We start from the raw sequence: 20,604 nt of genomic DNA on the forward strand, positions 1-20,604 counted from the left end.
TATCAATTCTACCTTAATAAAGCTAGTAAATTAGGTTTTCGGGGTTTTTTTTAAATAGCTTTAGTGAAGGGCTTTCTGCTTCTGTGTAATCTATAGAAACCTTTCCTAACCTTTCCAACTCCAGGTAGGTCTGACTAGACTCTTCACTCAAATTGACAGGGATACAAGTCCTCTTTCAGAAATAAGTTATATTTACTATGGCCGCAGAGTAAATTTTCATTGAGCCAATCACCAAAAGGTTTGCAAGAGCGATTTTTATCTAATGCCCACTTCCTCTTGTATGTTATGCTAAAAATACATAGGTACATTAAAACTCTTTAAAATCCTGTACCTTCTCAAATCACACAATGTTCCTTTGGGATTCAAGCTCTTCTATTTATGCTGTCAATTTCCACCCACTCTTTCACTCCCATCTCACTAACAGTCACTAAATCCACAGGCCTCCCTATTCTCTCTCCCTCTCTCTCTCTCATAAACATAAGGGCTACAGGGCTGCTAACCAGCTTTCTACTGCAATCAGCTTTGAGTGCCTAAAAGCAAAGAACTGCACATACAACTTCCTATTTACTGAGAAGAGACTTCTGTATTTCTATGCCAAGCAGGGCACCAAGCAACCAGAAGAAAATCTTTGATAGTTTTTTTTCCTCTTACATGCCAAAAACCACAGCTGACAGAGAGAGGAGAACAAAAAGAAAAGACAGCTTACCCATAGAGTAGAGGTTGTCAAAGCTCTGGTGCATGCGGATAATCTCGTAGTAGAGTTCATCATAGCTGCTGGGAGTGGGCAGGAATGTGTCACCGTATGTGATAAACATATTAAACAGGTTCACAATCTAAAAAAGAAGCAAAAGCCCATACACAGGCATCAAGCTATGAAGACCAGAATGGTATTATCAGTAATATGCTGTAGTCAGTTCTTACTGGCTCATAAGAACAAGAACTGACTGTTATATTTTCAGAAATTTTGTGAGCTGGTTGTTTAACAAAGCCATTATTAAAAATTAACATATAAACTTACATTTCAATAAATTATATTAAAATGAAGGTAATACTCAAACTCACAACTTCCTAATTACTTTCTATCTTTTAGTATTATGTTCTTGAGATTCATTTACAACTCTTATACCTGTGTGGTAGGACTATCATAGAATGGTGTATCATTGATCATCTCCCCAACTCTGTATTCAACAATGTCACATCGTTAGCTTGAAATTGGCCATGGTGAGAGTAGTTTTACCATAGAAATCCACAAATGCTACAAAAATCAGGGCTTCCTCCCCACCCACATGTTAAACATTTATGAACACACTGGATAATATCCTAAAAAGATAGTCAAAAGGCACAATGCCCTCCTTCTACCCCAAATAACTAGTCTGATAAACAGGAATATGTAATGTTCCTCTGAAACCAAGTACAGCCATGATGGAACCACTCATCTGGCTGGGACACCTCTCCAGGCTTTGCTCTGTACCAACACAGAGACTACAGCAGTCTAGTAGTCTCTCACCTGGGACCAAGGTTCACAGAGACTGACCCATACCTGCCCCTGCCAGACAATATACTCTCATGAAAAAGAGTCTCAAGTTTTCCAAAGACATAGGTGAGAGTGGGAAGAGTGGGGAGCACCAGACTAGAAAGTCTAACCCAAAAGGAAAATAAAGGCCTGGCTCCGCCAGTGGCTCCGTCCCCATAATCCCAGCTCCTATTTCAAACTGGCCCATCTCGATTTTAGGATGTGGCTTCAGAAAAAAGGAAAAAAAATTGTTTTTAAGTACAGTTGACACACATTACATTAGTTTCAGGTGTATAATACAGGGATTCAACAAGTCTATATGTTGTGCTGTGCTCACTGCAAGTGTAGTGACCACCTGTCACCATGTAACACTATTACAACACCAACGACTATATTCCCTATACTGTACCTTTTATCTCCATGACTTAATCTTTCCATAACTAGAAGCCCGTATCTCCCATTCCCCTTAAGAAATATTTTTTGTTACTCACCATAAGGGCTAATGTAAAAATGTTGTGTTTGGCCAAAAGTACGGTCTCATTTGACATAAGGAACTTCAGCAAATTTATCAAGGCTTAAAAAAAAAAAAAATCAACAAGCTATTCAAAGAATAATCAATAAAGTTAAATGAAAGCAATGAAAATACACTTAATTCTAAGAAATCCAAATAGGTCTAGAATGAGTAAGTCACAGCTACCAAGAACTTTTTAAAAACAGGTAAGGTAGGGCTGCTTGGGTGGCTCAGTTGGTTAAGCATCTGAATCTCGGTTTCTGTTCAGGTCATGATCTCATGATTCATGAAATCAAACCCCATGTCAGGCTCTGTGCTGTCAGCATAGATTTTCTCTCTCCTCTCTCTGGCTCTCACCTGCTCATACACACATACTCTCTCAAAATAAATAAATAAACTTTAATGAAGTAAATAAAAGCAGGTAAGGGAGATATATTTGAAGCAAGCACTGATCTTCCCAAGCACATATCTGCTTATCTGCCCATAGAAGGTTTCTAAAAATCTACTTCTTTGTGCCACTTTTTTTTTTTGGATACCATTAATTTATTATAAAACAGAAACATGAAAATTATTTACATGATGAAATATTTAACAACCTTAATGGCAGCTTCACTTGATGCCATTTCAAAAATGATTTTTTTTCAGTCTACATACTTTCCAAGAACGTTACCATCTCTAAATAAGAAATAATCCTTGTCATCTAGAACTACTTTAGTGCCTCCACATTCTGAAAGAACTTAGTCTCCAACTTCCTAGTTGGATCTCTAACTAGTTGAATCTCTCCAGCCTTCCCTTTAGAGCCGGATCTAACAGCTATCACTGTTGCTTGTAATACTTCTCCTGGAGATTGTTCTGGAAGTACAATGCTTCCATTGGTTACAGCTTTGGTTGCCCTCCTTTCAACTAAAACTCAAAGGGAAGGAAACTTTCTAAAGGCCTGTCCTGCTGTGACTCCGGGCACCGCAGTGCGTACTCTGCTCTGGAGCTGCCACGTCTCAAGGAGACCCACAGTCCCACCTCTTCGTGCAACTTCTTAAATAGCAAGTAAGCTTGCAAATCTGACTATAAAAAGGACATCTTAGTATTCCAGATTTACTTACCACATTTGCTCAATTTATAGATTAAAATGAAGATCCCCCTCTCACCCTACGTGGCTAGCATGTCACGTCACTAAGTTTTAGTTATACATTTGTTTCAAACACCATGGTTAAGAGGGACATCTTTCAATTCTAACCGGTCACCAGAAATGCCAACGATATTGGACTTCAGCTCTAGACAGGAAAACAGCTCGTGAAGAGAAAAAAAAAAAAAAGCCCTTAACTATTCAAACAAAAGTACAACTTGCTCTGTCCTCTCTCAACCATGACAACATTTACCTAAAAGGTCCCCTTTCTGTCTGGTAATTCTTTTTTTTTTTTTTTTTTTTTTTTTTTTAATTTTTTTTTTTTTTTTTCAACGTTTATTTTTATTTTTGGGACAGAGAGAGACAGAGCATGAATGGGGGAGGGGCAGAAACAGAGGGAGACACAGAATCGGAAACAGGCTCCAGGCTCCGAGCCATCAGCCCAGAGCCTGACGCGGGGCTCGAACTCACAGAGCGTGAGATCGTGACCTGGCTGAAGTCGGACGCTTAACCGACTGCGCCACCCAGGCGCCCCTCTGTCTGGTAATTCTTAATGAGGATTAAAACCCAAGCAACCTCAGCTAAAAGACTGACTGTTAAGTCTCTGGCTTAACATGTAGGTATAAAGACATTTTTGCAAATAAATATTAAGCATAAATCACCAGTCGCCTTGTACTTTTTCACCCGTAATCACGAAATAAATCCTACTTCTGTGCCCATCATGACTACTGTCCCTGTACCTACCTCCCCTACTTGATGGGAAACCTTACAGAAGGAGCTCAGCAGCTGCAAGCAATTGGCGGTCCTTCTGTCTTCTCCCCCTCAAGCCTCTCTACTCCCACAGATATAAAAAAAGGCTTGACCTCTCCTTTTCTAAGACCATACCTGCTTCTTTGCCAGCAAAGAAGTCCATTCTCCCATGCTGTCTGAGCTTTGTGTGAAGTTTACTACCCCTCGAGAAAAGATGTTAGCTTTGATTTGAAACAGCAGGCAATGATGAGTAGGAGTAAGACTCTCCAGACACTTGCCACCTGCCACACAACACCCCTTACTCTCAACCTCTGAAATCACAGGTACAGTAAAGAAACAGCAGGCAAGGAAAAGTACAAGAGCCTGTCTACGTTCTGTTTCTAAAGCCTGAATCTTCCCCTCAAATAGCAAAAAAGCCTTGCTAGAGATGAAGGTGATAGGCATCCTCATTTATGAACTCTTCACCCTTACGCTGACTCCAGTTCTCGGAGATTTCATAATGGAAAGGCAAATGACAGGCAGGTGGCCCTTTTGATGTTGTCTGTTAACAAGCAATCTGTTGGACTAGACCCAAAAAAAGCTCCATAGGAGCCCATTCTAGATCACACAACCTGCTTAACTCCTACCAGGAGCTCAGAGAATGAAGGGGTCTAGCTGAAATCCACATAAAAATGACTAAGCTAGCCCAAACATCTATCTTCAATGAAGATCATCTTGCTGAGTTATTTAAGGATTGCCCACACCACTCCCTACCCCCAGAGCTTGGACAAGCCCTGTTAATGGATAAATAACCTGACAATCAGACTCTATAAATTCACAAGAGACAAGAGAAAAGGATGGGTAGAGCACCTGGCACTCTACAAAACATAATGGTTGGAGAGAGACAAAGCAGCTTTTGCACACATCCAATCAACGAGGACTTTTGTCCCCAACACACACAGCAAAAAGATGCAGCCTCAGCAGTGGTTATGTGGTAATTAAGGGGCAGAAAACCTGGAGAAAAGGAAGTGGGAACAATGATTTATTGCTTCTCTGCTGGACTACAGCTAGTCTTGATCTCTGGGATTCAGAGCCAGGGATGACAAAGTGATAAATACAAGGGGAGGAAGAGAGCAATTCTGCCACAGACCAAGAGGCACCCTGTGTCCCAACTACCACAGACATCAGTGGAGCCAAACAGCACTGAGAAGGACAATCCAGCACTGCGATACTGTCAGCACCAGAGAGAACCCGCATTCTACCCCTGATAATTCAAGCAGACCCCGACCTGCCCCCACATCCCAAAAAGGCCAGGGTCTTCTCACCTGGAAGTAGTCATTCTCTAGAGGAAATTTAACAGGCAGAGAAAATGAACAAAGCAACCTTAAAATTGGCTCCCACAAACCTCTGACATCAGGGACCACAATTCCTCAAGAGGGAATGCCCCAACCTCCCGTGGAATAGTGCTTTCTTTCTCCTTCATCATCGCCCTGACTTTGCGCTCACTCTGTCAACTGTGTGGTGTCCCCTACAACACACACATAGTGTGCTATCCTCTGACCTGATGTGGTGGGAGTTCTAAGTCTGTGAGGTTTCTTTTTTTTTTTTTTTTTTTAATGTTTTTATTTATTTTTGAGACAGAGAGAGACAGAGCATGAGCAGGGGAGGGGCAGAGAGAAAGGGAGACACAGAATCTGAAGCAGGCTCCAGACTCCCAAGCTGTCAGCCCAGAGCCTGACGCAGGGCTCGAACTCACAGACTGTGAGATCATGACCTGAGCTGAAGTCAGACGCTTAACCGACTGAGCTGCCCAGGCACCCCTGTGAGCTTTCAATATAGTTGATTTTTGGAACTAGAAAGGACCCTGGAGATCATGAATCCAGTTCCCTTGTTTTTGGATAAGAAAACACTTCCTCCCCTCCCCACCCACCCACCGCAAGGAGCTGGTGACTAAGCTGGGACTAAAACCTGGTCTGCGGTTTAGTGTTCTTTCTGCCATTCCATTAAAATTAAATAAAGGTGGATTAAATAAACTCCAAATGGAGTTTTATGTTAAAGGAAAAGACACTTACCTATAAATGGTGTGCTTACATTTGCTGACTACACTGTTCCCAACACTTCTCTAGACTCTAGTTTATAACTTTCTCTACCTACTCACTATTCCAGGTTATTTTCACATTTCTGGTCCACTTTTTCTCTTGGTCCTGAGCTACTTATTAGAATACAGGTGTTTAATACCTCATTATTACCTCTCTACTGTCCATTTGCAACACTAAGACTCCCAAGCAGCTTCTCTCAGCATCAAACGCCTTAGCAGGACCTCTGTATCTGCTCTCATTGTTCTCTACAGCTCACCTCTCACACACCTCTATCCCCTCTTCTCTGTTTCTGCTTCCTTTGTAGTATCAAGAAAGAAAGAAAGAAAGAAAGAAAGAAAGAAAGAAAGAAAGAAAGAAAGAAAGAAAGAAAGAAAGAAAGAAAGGGACGGAAAGACGGAAAGAAGGAAGGAAGCCAGCATGCAGGGGAACGGAAGGGGAAGGAGAAAGAGAGAAAGGAAAGGGAGAAACATCACTAACTGTCAACTAAAACTGTGCCTATACCCCTCACTCCTCACTCAGCTCTGCCCCCTTTAAAATTAAATACTGAACATGGAATGTGATTGGATCTGGATTTTAAAGGGAGTCAAGATCCCCTTTCTTTATGCAAAATCAGAACAGAAACAAAACAAAAACACTGGTATAAATAATTCGCAGCCAGGCTTATTCATAAGCTGTTATGGTACAGAGTTATGCACAGGATTTAACTGCAGACCAAAGAAGAGAATAGCTTGATGTCAGCCAGGGACAGGTTCAAGGACAGTAGAGAACTGGCACTCGGGATCTCAGTGCCAACACATAAGTAGCACAGAGCTCATGCTGGCTGGCTCCTGGTTCACCACTCTTCACACACATACACATATTTTTAGAAAACTGCCCTTTATATCTATCCACTTGTCTACTTGGTGTTGTCTGGGCACATGACCAGCCAAACTGTTCCACAGACAGTCACAGAAGTAGCAGTACATAGAGAGAAGAGTTAAGATAACTATAAAAGATAAGGGGTTGGTTGTATAAACATAGCGTTGTTAATTAGTCTTTGTAAGAGTTTGGTATCAAGTACATGTTGTAGTCATTGTGGAGATAAGAGGGGAAGGATGTACTTAAAAAAAATCTAACCTTTTAGTTTATCATGTTTCCATCTTTTTAAGGTTTTTATTTATTTATTTTGAGAGAGAGAGGGACAGCAGGGGAGGGGCAGAAAGAGAGGAAGACAGAATCCCAAGCAGGCTCCGTGCTGTCAGCGCAGAGCCCAACGTGGGGCTTGAACCCGTGAACCATGAGATCATGACCTGAGCTGAAACCAAGAGTCAGATACTCAACCAACTGAGTCACCCAGGTGCCCCCATGTTTCCATTTTTTAAATAAATAGTTTTTGAAGGGGGAGAAGAGACTACACCACTCTTCCTTACCAAAGACTTGACCCTTAGTCTAAGATATTTCCAAAGAAGAAGGGCCCACGTTATAATAACTCAACACTGTGTAAATAGTTTTGCTCATTTGAAGAGCAATGGTTGTTCATCCCCACAAAACAGAAGGGCACAGCTTTTGGATGCAAAGTGAAAGAAGTCAGTCACAAAAAGATAAATACTAAATGATTCAATTTATATGAGGTACCCAGGTTGGGCAATTTACGGAGACAGAAGGTAGAATGGTGGTTGCCAGGAGTGGGGGAGGGAGAAATATAGAGTTATTATTTAATGGGTACAGAGAGTTTCAGTTTGGGAAGATGAAAAAAATTCTGGAGATGGAAGGTGGAGATGTTTGCAACAATGATGAGAATGTACTTAATGCCACTGAATCATACACTTAAAAATGGTAAATTTTATGTTATGTATGTTTTACTAATTAAAAGCAAATAAAAGGTCAATGTTTTTCTTTCCACCAACACAAGCATGAGCCCTACAAACACCCATCAAAACTTTCTATGTACTCAGCATAAGGGACCAGCTACACTTTACATCACAATACATATATATAGTATGGAGTACCCAGCCAAGCATGCAAAGATGTTTCCTCTTTGATGGGTTAAAGAAAAAGAGCCAAATATACACAATCAACAGAGAACCATGGACTCTTGGGCAGGAATGAAAAGTCAAAATGAATCCTGAGTAGCCTTCAAGATAACACTATGGCAGTCTCCAGAATAATGATCAAAGTTCACAATCAAAGCTACCAATGCACTTAAGTACCAACAATATTCTAGGAAATCCTCAGGAATCCTGGATTAGACTCCTAATCTTTGCTAACACTACAAAAGGAGGATCCAGATACCTGGCTCCAAAAACTCTTAACCTACACAGAGTGGAAAAATAGAGAAGTTACGTCAGTGAAATACTTGAGGTATTATATTACACATCCTATATGTTTTAGCTGTAGGGAAATGGGTGCTCCATACACACTTGTTTCTTCATTGGAAAGTCTTTTCCACCAGGCACTTTGAAAACTTTGATTCTGGGCTCTTTTTCAGGAACTACAAACTGGCTGCAACTGCTGCCTCTTTTAACTCTACTAGAGGGGCCTGTCAGTCTCACACTTAGTTTTGGCCCAAGCTCCCTCCCTTGGGGAGCCTTGTGCATCAAGTATGGCAACAGTGCACTGAAGTTCTGACTTCTGTATGAGACACATGTGGAATATAGGCGAGTGTACAGGTTCGGGGACTATCCACCTGAGAATCCTGCCACTGCACACAGGCCTCTCCCACCCCACAAGGAACCTGGTTTGCAGAGCTGCTCCTAACATTAATGTACCCCACATAATGAGGACTTGCCCAGATTTTTCCCTAAACTGCTTTGAATTCAAGGAGAGAGTAGCAGCAAACTGTGTTGTCATGTAGAAGAGTAGAATGAATAATGGATACGGGAACTTCTCCAGGACTACAACCTGTCCCCCACATTAAGGTAAACCAGGTGCAGAGAACAAGCCAACTACAGGAAGACACAATTAAGTGGTAGCTCAGATGCCTGCCTCAGAGAAGCAGAGGGGAGGTTTAATCACAAAACCAAGTGAATGAGATTTAAATAATATTAAAAACAGGAAGGAGACAGAGAGCCTCTAGCAGAGTACAAATAAATGTCTCAAAAGAATCAGGTCAGAGAGCTCTCTGCCTGTTTGAATAGCTTAAACATACTATGAGAAAAAAAGAGATAGAAAGCAAAGACAAGACTCAACGAGGCCCCATTTTCTGGCCTGGCCTAGAGTTAGGATGAGACTCCACAGATCCAAATCAAACCAGGTTCATTTGGGGAAATGGGTAATTTCACAGTGACTGATAAAAGAGCAATATTAGCATCTCACTTGCTTAGAAGAAAGGCAGAGGAACTCCAAGGACAGGCTAGAAATAGCACTAGTGTAACAAGCCAATGCCTCCAAAACCCCAGAGGCACTATAAACTCTAGCCAATTCCACCATCTCTGGACAAAATCACCGATTACCCAAGGACACTGCCCAAGAATCAGCAGGCTCACTGTCAGTGAGCAAAGTGGCACCGGAAGGACTTAAAAGCCAATACCTACCAACAGAATAATTTTAAGATACACCAGGTGGCCTCTCAGAATATTGGCATCTGTCTGGCTGCAAACCCAAGCACCTCACTAAAAGAGGCCAATGAATCAAACAAGAGAATGAAATGGCTTTGGTTGTGCATTATGAGCCTCTCCAGGTGAACAGAACACAAAAGTTAGTATATCCAGTGGGAGGACTCTGGGAAGACAGCACAGTAGGAAGTACCAGGAAACTCTCTCCCTACCTAGACAGTAACTGCAGTAGCAGAATTTGTCTGATGTTAACTACTGTGGAACTCTGAAGTCTGGTAGAAGTTGGCAACTTCTGGGGAAGACCTGGATGGTAAGTTTTGGTTAATTTTGGGCAATCTGAGCTCTTACCACAGAAGCAGCTGTCCATCCCCCACTTGCTCCCCACCAGCCATGTGGCAAGCAGCTATGCACTTGGTCCTGCAGCAGTCTATAGGAGCTAAGGTGGGCAAAAAGGACCCTGTCCTCCAAATACTGGGGATCTGTGCTCTGATAGCTGATTGTTGCTTCTGATTACAGAGATGCAGAGAAAGCAGGCAGCCATAATTGTTGTACCTCCCCTCACTGATGGGCAAGCCCTGTCCCATGCAGATAAATTACATCCACAATATTTAAAGGGCCAAGTGCCCCTTTTTTCTCCACCTTCATTTCTTTTGTCTTTCTCCTTTTGGGAGCCAGACATTAAAGACTAGAACATTCAAAAACAATCACATAGGGGCACATGGGGGACTCAGTCAGTTGAGTGTCCAACTCTTGATTTCAGCTCAGGTCATGATCTCACGGTTTGGTTCAGGGGACTGAGCCCCATATCAGGCTCAGCATGTAGCCTGACTGGGATTCTCTCACTCCCTCTCTCCCTGCTCCTCCCCCGCTTATGCTCTCTCTCGCTCACTCTCTCAAAATAAATAAATAAACTTAAAAAAGTAAAACAACTGCATATACAGGGAAAATTAAAAAGTGACTGCACACGCCCAAGAAAAGTCTCAGAAGAGAGTGAAGAAGACATAACGTTTATACTCGGGCTGATCCTGGGCAGAAGCAACCTACAAAAATAAAAATAAAAATAATAAACAAAAATAGTAACAACCAAAAATGCCAAGTCTGAGGGAGAATCTGATTTCTTAAACCTGAGGACATTACAGTAAGTGAAATAAGCCAGTCACAAAAAGACAAACACTGTAGGATTTCACTTAGTTGGGGTGCTTAGTGTAATCAAAATCATAAAGACAGAAAGTAGAACGCTGGTTGCCAGGGGCTGGCAAAGGAAAGAATGGAGAGTTCTGGTTTAATAGGCATAGAGTTTTCGTTTTACAAGATGAAAAGAGTTATGGGAATAGATGGTGGTGATGGCTGCACAACAATGTGAACATTTAGCATCACTGAACTGTACATTTAAAAAGTTAAGATGGTGGGGCGCCTGGGTGGCTCAGTCGGTTGGGCGGCCGACTTCGGCTCAGGGCATGATCTCGCGGTCCGTGAGTTCGAGCCCCGCGTCGGGCTCTGTGCTGACAGCTCGGAGCCTGGAGCCTGTTTCAGATTCTGTGTCTCCCTCTCTCTGACCCTCCCCCGTTCATGCTCTGTCTCTGTCTCAAAAATAAATAAACGTTAAAAAAAAAAAAAAGTTAAGATGGTAAGCATTATGTGACTTTACCACAATAAGAAAAAAAAAGTACATCAATAGGCTGCACAGCTGAAGACTCCACAGTCCTCCAGATGAACTGGAAAAAAGAACAAATCCTCTCTTTATCATTTTTTTAAACTTTTATTTAAGTAAGCTCTACACTCAGGACCCCGAGATCTCCACACTCGTGACCCCGAGATCAAGAGTGGCATGCTCTTCTGACTAAGCCAGCCAGGCACCCCTACAAATCTTTTCTGGAAGTGGAAATTAGGTTCTATCTTACATTTTCCTTGCTGTTGAAGTGTAGTCTGCTTAGAAGGGAAAATAAGGTTCTCAGCTATCTCTAAGTCTCTGTTTACTTGGGGACACTGCAATTCTTCCAGTTACCACACACCCTCTTCTTTACCATGAAAATGAGCCCTTAGGTGAAAGTTCCCAGATGGAACTCAGACTCTGGGAAATGCAGGATCCCATCCACCTCATTCCTGTGCAGCCGCCTGTAACCTTGCTCAGAAGCCACTGCCTTCTAGGGCCCTATACCACCTGCTTATTTTTTCCAGCACTGCCTAGCTGAAAGGTAGCCAAAATCATCACCCTTTAAGAAATCTAATAGTCAGTGAGACCGTGTCTCAGTGGGGGCATGTGATGTGGAATCAAGAACTTTACCTGCCAAAATGACAGAAACCAGTCACAGACCTATCCTGCTCACTGGAGATCTAGAAACAATGGCACCTCATGAAACCAAATGATATGTTCCTTTAGAACTAGTACAGGCAAAGCAACAAAAGCACAGCTACTCCTTCCTCTGTCTCTTTTAGTTGACAAGATGCTAATGGGCCTGTAAGAGTTGACATTTCTCTGGATAGGAAGTGACTTCATGTGCAGAGAAAAGAACAGAGATTTCTCACTCTTTTTAGGGGCTTTCTGGTGGGAATCTTTTTCTCCCTCTAACAGGCTAAACCTGTTAGAAATTCTTATCTTTTGCTTCTGCCAAGTTTCTGAGGGGATGAAAGAAAGAGTCAAAATAGTATAAATTTCAGATTTAGCCAAATGTGGTGATTTGAAGGAAAAAAAGAGTTTCCTGGCATTCTTTTTCAGTCCTGGGGCTTTCTACGCTGCTGTACAGAATCTTTCGTAACCAAATTATGGAAACAGAAAAATGCGTTCTAATGACCCTGTATTAAAACATTCTAAGAGGAATTGATTATCCACAGAAGAAAGAAGCCTCCATCTTTTTGCACATGGAAGCTAGAGCACTCTTAATTAGGCACATCAAGCCTAGAATACATCTTGTAACATCTTCTCCTACATCAGAGAAAATTTGGGGGAAAGAGGAAGAACAATTTAAAAAGCAATTTTAAAAACAAAATAGCAACAGCAGCTGCCAAAATTCCTCTTCCCATCTACTCTAGCTGTTTACTGCTTGTCCTTCCCTCCTCCCTACACCTTCTTCAAATCTAAAAGAGGCAATATTGTAGAGTTATATAAGATGTCACCATTGGAGGAAGCTGGGTGAAGGGTGCGAGAACTCGCTATACTATTTTTGCAACTTCCTGACTCTATAATTATATCAAAATTAAAAATGTTTTTAAATTGAAAGTTTAAAAAAGAAACTAAACAAGAAAAAAAAAAAAAAAGCTGATAATTAAAAGTTCAAAGGATAGTTTCCCCAAATCAGGAAGGGCTGAAAAGCTGTCAAAGTTATACAAGAATGCACAGATCTACCTAAGGCTCAGGTCAGTCTTTCTCTTGAAAATTTTCAGTCCTGTATGACAACACCTACAACGTAACAAGCTTCCAACAAAAGCCTCTCAATTCCCAGTCTCAAGGTATACCTAACCATGAAGTCACAGGCTTCTGCCAGCGATGAGAAAGCCAGCTGGATCCACAAAGCTGTGACACTCTCTGGGTTTTCCATATCTCCCAGTAGGTATCTAAAAGGTCAGGCCATGTACAATTTCTCTCTTTTTCACAAAGCTGTGAATGCTCTGGACGCTATTTAGCACAGTGAAGCTGAACAGATTGTTTTGGGGGCTTTAGGGGCCTTTCTTCCTGCAGGGAGGCAAATGTTGCCTAGTGATCTGCGTCTGAGCATAGAAGTCAGGAACTCTAAGTTCTAATCATGACTCTGCTTAGTATCTGGTTCCATGATCCTTAGCAAGGCACTTACCCTTCTATACCTCCACTCCCTTCCCCAACAAATGGTGATAAAAATAATGACATCACCAGGGATGTGGCAAAGCAAAAGGGTAAGAAGGACTGTGATCCATAGATAAATGTCGAGTATAAAATGTCAGTATAAATCTGCCTTTAAATCGACCCATGTTTTAGGACTATGGAAAGCTACACTGTTTAAATGCAGACTGCCTCCCCACTGCCCCTTCTGCCTGCAGAGGAAGTGAAAAAAGCTGACTCCACCCATGAAGCTTTGTTCAGGTCTTTTCCTCTCTAACAACTACATGCTTCTCTCTAAACATTCTGCTCATTCTTTGGTTAATGGCTTAGAAACCAACAAAGTTTCCATTTTTACTTAGTTAAAAGCAATCCATGTATCTGTAGGTAAGGAAGAAACAGACAAAGGAAAGTGAAATCACCCACCACTCCCTGTCACATCAACAATTCAAATAAAAAGGTGATGAAATCAGCTCAACAGAAACATGACAACAAACATCCTACTGGGTTCTATTATTGTTATCATTGTTGTTGTTGTTTTCAGGCAGAGACATAACACCACGCTACTTTAAGAGAATGTTGATTCATCAATTATGGAAATTCCACATGTCCACTTACCCATTTATTTATTCATTCAAATGTTTTCTGAACGCCTATTATAAGCCAAGTAGTGTGCTCAGGATAAAGCAATGATAAAAACACAGGCCTTGCACTATAGGAACTTTAAGAGGAAAGAAAGATATTTAAATAAATCATTATACAGACTTATGCAAACACAGCAAAACAATACAGTATGCTAAAATAGAAACCCAAAGTGCTGTAGGAAGACACAGAAACTAAGATATAGTGACCAATGTGCTCTTTAGCTTAAGAAGTTCAGAGAGGAGACTGTAAAGGTAAAGTTCCCAGGAGGAATACAGTATGATCAGTAAATGAAAAATATTAAACCAGATAGTAAGATGTTCTGTGAAAACGGAATTAATTAGGAGGCCATGCAACCTAAAATTAAGACCGAGATTCAATTTTTTTTTTTAATGTTTGTTTATTTTGAGAGAGAGAGAAAAGGGAGTGTGCTAGCGGCTGGGGCGGGGGGGGGGGGGGGGGGGGGGAGTAGGGAGACAGAGAGAGAGGGAGAATCCCAAGCAGAGCCCAAGGCGGGGCTCGCACTCACAAACTGTGAGATCATGACCAAGAGTCTGCTGCTTAACTGACTGAGCTACTCAGGCACCCCAAGACAGGGATTCTTAGCAAAGGATCATGGATGGCTTCAGGGGGGCCATGAATTCTCTAAAATTATATGCAAAATACATATGTACAAATGGGCATTTTTCTGGACACAAAGATCATTTTTCATTATATTCTCAAAGGTAAAGACCTATCTCCTAGAATCTGATCATAAAACCTAGTTTTCTATCCCTATAGAGAATAGATTTAAGACCTAATCTTTTACCTAAAATAGGAGATCTAGGCAGTCTAGAGGTCAGAGAAGGAAGAGCTTTTGAACTTTCCATAACTTAGGGAAAAACAGTGATTGCTAAAAAGAGGGCAATGAGAGAGGCAGGACTTATCCCTTTCCCTATTCTATTTGAAGTTAGCCTAAATATATTTCCCCACATACTCAAATACCATGGTGACAGGCACCATATAAATAGACAATGGCAGCACGGAGTAGGTCAGGGCTTATATATGCAAAACCAACATATCAGGCAGGATCAAACCCCCAACTAATACAGCTGCCTTCTTGTCAACAAGACCAAGCCTAGGAATTCCATATGGGTATCTGGAAGGGGACCTCTGGCCACCTCCCCAATAACAAAGAGCAACTGACTATAGTCAAACAGCATAGGGATAAAATCACCATTCTAAGCACAGTGATACTACACACCCACATTCCAAACGACAAAAGGCATTTGGGCCCTAGCCAACTGCTTCCGAGACACCCAACGGCTTCTGTGTGTCCAATCTAACAACACATGTCTTATCAGTTTTACTTACAAATAAAATTCATTTAAGTTTGCAGCACATTTATGTCAAGCATCTATACACATCAGCATATTTTCCAGCGTGAGGTTCAAACATCTCTAGCAAATCCCTAAACCTAGAAGGCAAAGAAAGAGAAAAGCATGGGCATACCAACATATGAGGGGTACTGCCAGCCAAGGAGTGGGTGGATCCACCACAGCCACATTTATATTCACTGATTGCAATATTATACATTATTATGGGCTCTGATGCCTCAGATTTAGTGTAGTATTTTGCAACTTTCCTTAACACCTGCTGCTCTCCATCTCACTGTACACTCCGTGTACACGGAGCCAGGGTTCCAGGAGGCTCACCCAGTCTCTATAGGAAAAGGACCTAACCTCATTTGGCAGAGAACTCTAGTACAAGTCCTATGCCTCAGGAACAAGAAGTCGTCCAAGCATTACTACAATGACCCTCATAAACATCTCCTCTGAACCTATCAAGGACCACAGAATGCCAATCAATCAATCCTGGGATAGCACATAATTTGGACCAGAGCTGCACGTGACAAAGTACTCAAAGACTTAAAGTCACTGACCAACACAGAATAAAAGTGGTCTCCTGCCTCACAATTTCCTAGCCAGATTGGGGAAATGCTAAGGTCAAGAAAAGATAAGCATAAAAGACATTTTTAATCTCTTTAAAAGATAGTTGCCTCTTTTTTTAATGTTTGTTTATTTACTTTTGAGAGAAAGAGTGCACAGTCAAGTGGGGGAAGGGCACAGAGAGAGGGAGACAGAGTATCTCAATCAGGCTCCACAGTGTCAGCACAGAGCCTGATGCGGGCTCGAACCCACGAACTATGAGATCATGACTTGAGCCAGAGCCAAAACTAAGAGTCAGACGTTTAACCGACTGAGCCACACAGGTGCCCTGATAATTGCCTCTTTAAACAAAGAGGATGGCGATGTATTTTGGGGTTTACAACATCTGTACAAGTAGAATGTATGACAGCAGTGGCACAAAGGACAGGATACAAGGTGGAGGAAAGAGAGTAATGGAAGGCCCCGGGCCCCAGGGAGACAGACTAGGGTGAACAGTAAAAGGAAACATGGAAAAGGCAATGCAACGAACAATGAGGAAGAGGACCACAGGTGATGAGGATGGGAGAAAAGCCAGAGAGATCCCAAGGACCAGAGACAGGACGGCTAGGATAAAAAATAAAGCAGAAAAAGAGAAAATCAAACCAGGAAAGAATCAAAAGCAGGCAAAAACTATTGCCACCAACTCGTTAATATTACAATGGGTAATTTAACCCCAGTTACAGACATAAGCCATTTGTACTCGTTGTAAGTCCTACAACTGTACCAACATCCATAGATTTGTATCATTTTTGTGTTTTCTCTTTAAACCTAACTTTTTAGAACCTAACAGTCATATAACTATCCTACAGGCAACCACAATACTCCTGTATATTAAAAAGAATTGTTTCTACCCAGGAGATTCTACCGCCTTTTAGTCATCTCAATCTCTTTTGATCTCTTTAGACCGTCTGATATTCCCTCAATCTCAAACTTTCACACAATCATACTCTTTTCTCCTAAAATACAAAAATGCCACTATCGCCACTTAGTGTTTTTCTCCTGTTCACCCTTCACCACCATTGGCAATAACTGCAAAGAACTTGCTAATCCATTAATTAAAGATCTCTACTTCCCATTATAGAGGACTAAATTTAGAAAGCCAAATTGGGTTGGGAGGAAACCATGTGTCACAACAAGTGAGATGAATTCCATGGGAGGGGGTGGAGTTACTGGCCTGTTTCTCATAAAGGCTCTGACACTAACACACCCTCCTCTGTTGAGAATACAGAGAAGCTCTCATGGGTGGGGCAACCATTCATCCACTGTAATCATCTGAAAAAGACTTCATTGTACCATCAGGTCACAAAAGTCACAGGACCTATCAGTAAGCAAATGCCTCAGGGAGCATGTCTCCTCTGCTTTCCTGAAACCTCCAATTTAGTTACACAAAAGAAAGGGGTGGCAAGCCAGCATTAATTGTACCCTTAGAGAAGGACCACTTCCCGCCAGCAGGGGTGGCTGTGACTTTACTGGGCTACCAAATGGATACAAAGACAAAAGTAAACACTGTAATTTGCTGTTTTTGTCTCTGGCACAGGGGGAGTGGTACAAATGACACTGTCTGTAAACAGTAATAACGCCAGATGTAACACAAAGAACAGGATTCCCCCCATCTCTCCACCCCCTCCCCGCCCCCTCTCCCTATGACATTCCTCCTGAGATTACTCATCCTGAGGAAACACAGAAGACTCCCTATAGTCCATATGCTGCTACCACATGGAATGGAGGGAGAATCCAAGTTTGTACGGACTCCTCCTACCTCACTCTTACTCAAAGCAAGAATCATTAGAACTGAGATATATTCAATTGTTTCTACTGGCTAATAAAAAAAAAATACGGGGGAGAAGGAATTTGAGAGAAAGTATGGAACAGATATGTGGCATTCCCAGGTCTCGATTAGAAGCATCCTAAACAAACTAAAAAGTTAAAAAAAAAAATTCATCTGTGCCTAGCCCTAGAGGCTCATAAAAAATATAGAGAAAGAAGATGAATTCAGAAGAGAAAGTTACCTGACCAGAGTTCCCGCCAGGTGTAATGCAGGCGTACTCTACACTTCTTCTGGTAGCAAAGTAGTTTATGTACTACCTGAATGCAGCGTCTGTAACAGAGGAAAACTGGGATAAGCCTAAGAGTCTGATGCAACTCACCGCAGATACCCTTTACTTTGGCAAGACAGCTTTGCTAAGGCCACTAAAGATGCTGGATATGAATTTGTACCATGTCAAAGAAAGACACTTTAGCTTTTAAACTGTTCTCCCCCAGCCACCCGCACACAGTGCTTGTGCTAACTCCCTTTATCACTAGGAAAAGGGGGCTATAATCACATATAGGTCAGCCATTCATTAGGCATTATGGATACCATTCCCTTAAGTTATCTTTCCCCAGAGGAAAGCATTTATCAGTGAAGCAGAATTAGACCACTCCGTTCGATGTTGCAAACACAGGATACAAAAATAAAAAATTAAAGACCTTAAGTCTTCAGAGCTATTTAAATTTGTTTTTAAATTTTAAATGAAATTTTGGCTTAATTCATAATTAACTTAAATTGTATTTACATTAAAAGTTAAATTAAAAATTCATTCTTCACTTGCACTAACCACATTATTAAACACTCAACAGCCACATGAGGCTGGCGGCAACAACACTGGACAGCACAAATATACAGAACTTTTCTATCATCACTAAAACTTTTTTTTTTTTTAATTTTTTTTTTCAACGTTTATTTATTTTTGGGACAGAGAGAGAGCATGAACGGGGGAGGGGCAGAGAGAGAGGGAGACACAGAATGGGAAACAGGCTCCAGGCTCTGAGCCATCAGCCCAGAGCCCGATGCGGGGCTCGAACTCACGGACCGCGAGATCGTGACCTGGCTGAAGTCGGATGCTTAACCGACGGCGCCACCCAGGCGCCCCTCATCACTAAAACTTCTACTGGATGATACAATTCTAGATCACTGGAATATTCAATATTACTCACATCACAATAACATATATGTTTGGGGGAGTACCTCCAAATAGGCAGCAAATAGGAAAGACATTTTTAAACATTATAAACCTAGGGGCGCCTGGGTGGCTCAATTGGTTGAGCGACCGACTTCGGCTCAGGTCATGATCTCGCAGTTTGTGAGTTCGAGCCCAGCGTCGGGTTCTGTGCTGACAGCTCAGAGCCTGGAGCCTGCTTCAGATTCTGTTCTCCCCGTCTCTACCCCTCCCTTGCTCACGCTCTGTGTCTCTCTGTCTCTCAATAATAAATAAACGCTAAAAAAAATTTTTTTTTTAAATAAACATTATAAACCTAACAAAAAATGATTTTTCATCTCTGACTGGGGGACGGTTTTGAAAGCATAAAAAGCCATAGAGGAAAGTACAAAGTTGAATACTCATGAAATTTACTTCCTAAAAATGAATACCTTGTGTGATTTTTTTAATTACATTAAAGCCAAACCGTGTGGGAAATTATACTTGTAGCAAAAGATACCAAAGCATTACTATGCTTAATGTGTATGTCTATACAAATTGATAAGAAAAAATAATAACGCCCCTAATAAGAAAGATGGGCAGTGCTGACTTGGTGGCTCAGTCGGTTAAGCATCCAACTCTTGATTTCGGCTCAGGTCATGATCTCACAGTCGTGGAATTGAGCCCTATGTCAGGATCTGTGCTGAGCGTGGAGTCTGCTTGGGATTCTCTTCTCTCTCTCTCTCTCTCTCTCTCTCTCTCTCTGCTCCTCACCTGCTTGTGTGCACACGCACATGCTCTCTCTCAAAATAAACATTTAAAAACAAAATTTGTAAGTGAATGTTGGTAGTAACATTTCATAATAGCCAAAGATATAAACAACACAAATGTCTATCCACTGACGAATGGATAAATAAAATGATGTCACACATCCATACAATGGAATATTAATCAGCCAGAGAAAGGACCAACCATGCACAGTACATTCCTGCACACCAGCACCTCTCACATGGCCCGGGATCTGGACAGCCTGACCCTCGGCTCTGTTGACAATGCCACCCAACATGGAGTCCCTGCAGAGCAGCAAGGAGATACTACCTGTGCCCCCACTTCTGCCACCACCCTCTGGTTCAAAGGCTATGACACTGTTCCTGAGCTCTGCTCCTGCTTCTGCAGCCACCCAACAGGTGACAACACCAGCCTGGTGGTCTCAATAACTTTACACTATTTACCAAGCAGAATGAAAATGTTCACAACTGTTACAGCCTTAAAAATACTGGCTGAATTACTCTAAATGTACTGCTTCTCTGGGCATTCTGTTTCCTGTTTCAACATGAGACAGTTCCACTCTAGCCTGAAGTCTTCTTGTGAGGTCCACTGACGTCTCTACTGTCTTCCAGAGCCTCCCCCCAGGTTTGAGAATCTCTTACTGAGAAAGTCCTGCATGTAAGAGAAGCTTAAAGGAAACATATTCTCCTCAGAGACTACTTCTCCTCCCTCCCAAATCCTGTGGCAGCAGTGGGGGTGGCAGCAAGAATCAAGAAATACAGTCAGGAATGAAATTAATTGGTTAAGTTTCCCCACCTCCTACTGCTCCAGGCAAGACTTGCCTTTTCTCTCTCTCTCTCTCTCCTTTTTTATAAGTACCTTTCTCCATTATTACTTCACCTACAGCATTCATACACAGATGTGAAATTGTTTCATTTTTGACCCAGATTCTGGTTTGGAGTATTAAGGCTT

The 20,604-nt window shown here is 41.8% G+C and overlaps 1 protein-coding gene and 1 pseudogene across 3 annotated transcripts in view; both read right to left on the reverse strand.

The window, feature by feature from the left end:
- The window catches only part of ARMH3 (armadillo like helical domain containing 3), a 176,520-nt gene that overhangs the window by 104,219 nt on the left and 51,697 nt on the right, over positions 1-20,604 (reverse strand). For all 3 annotated transcript variants that reach the window (XM_047825888.1, XM_047825890.1, XM_047825889.1), the window contains exons 20-22: positions 17,917-18,005; positions 2,005-2,087; positions 707-833 (exon numbers count right to left, since the gene is read on the reverse strand). In XM_047825888.1, the coding sequence (XP_047681844.1) occupies positions 707-833; positions 2,005-2,087; positions 17,917-18,005 (299 nt within the window). The remainder of the gene's footprint in view (positions 1-706; positions 834-2,004; positions 2,088-17,916; positions 18,006-20,604) is intronic.
- LOC125148167 (10 kDa heat shock protein, mitochondrial-like) lies at positions 2,666-4,060 on the reverse strand (annotated as a pseudogene).

The sequence above is a fragment of the Prionailurus viverrinus genome, chromosome D2 (assembly GCF_022837055.1).
Source record: "Prionailurus viverrinus isolate Anna chromosome D2, UM_Priviv_1.0, whole genome shotgun sequence".
In the NCBI taxonomy this organism is placed as follows: Eukaryota; Metazoa; Chordata; class Mammalia; order Carnivora; family Felidae; genus Prionailurus; species Prionailurus viverrinus.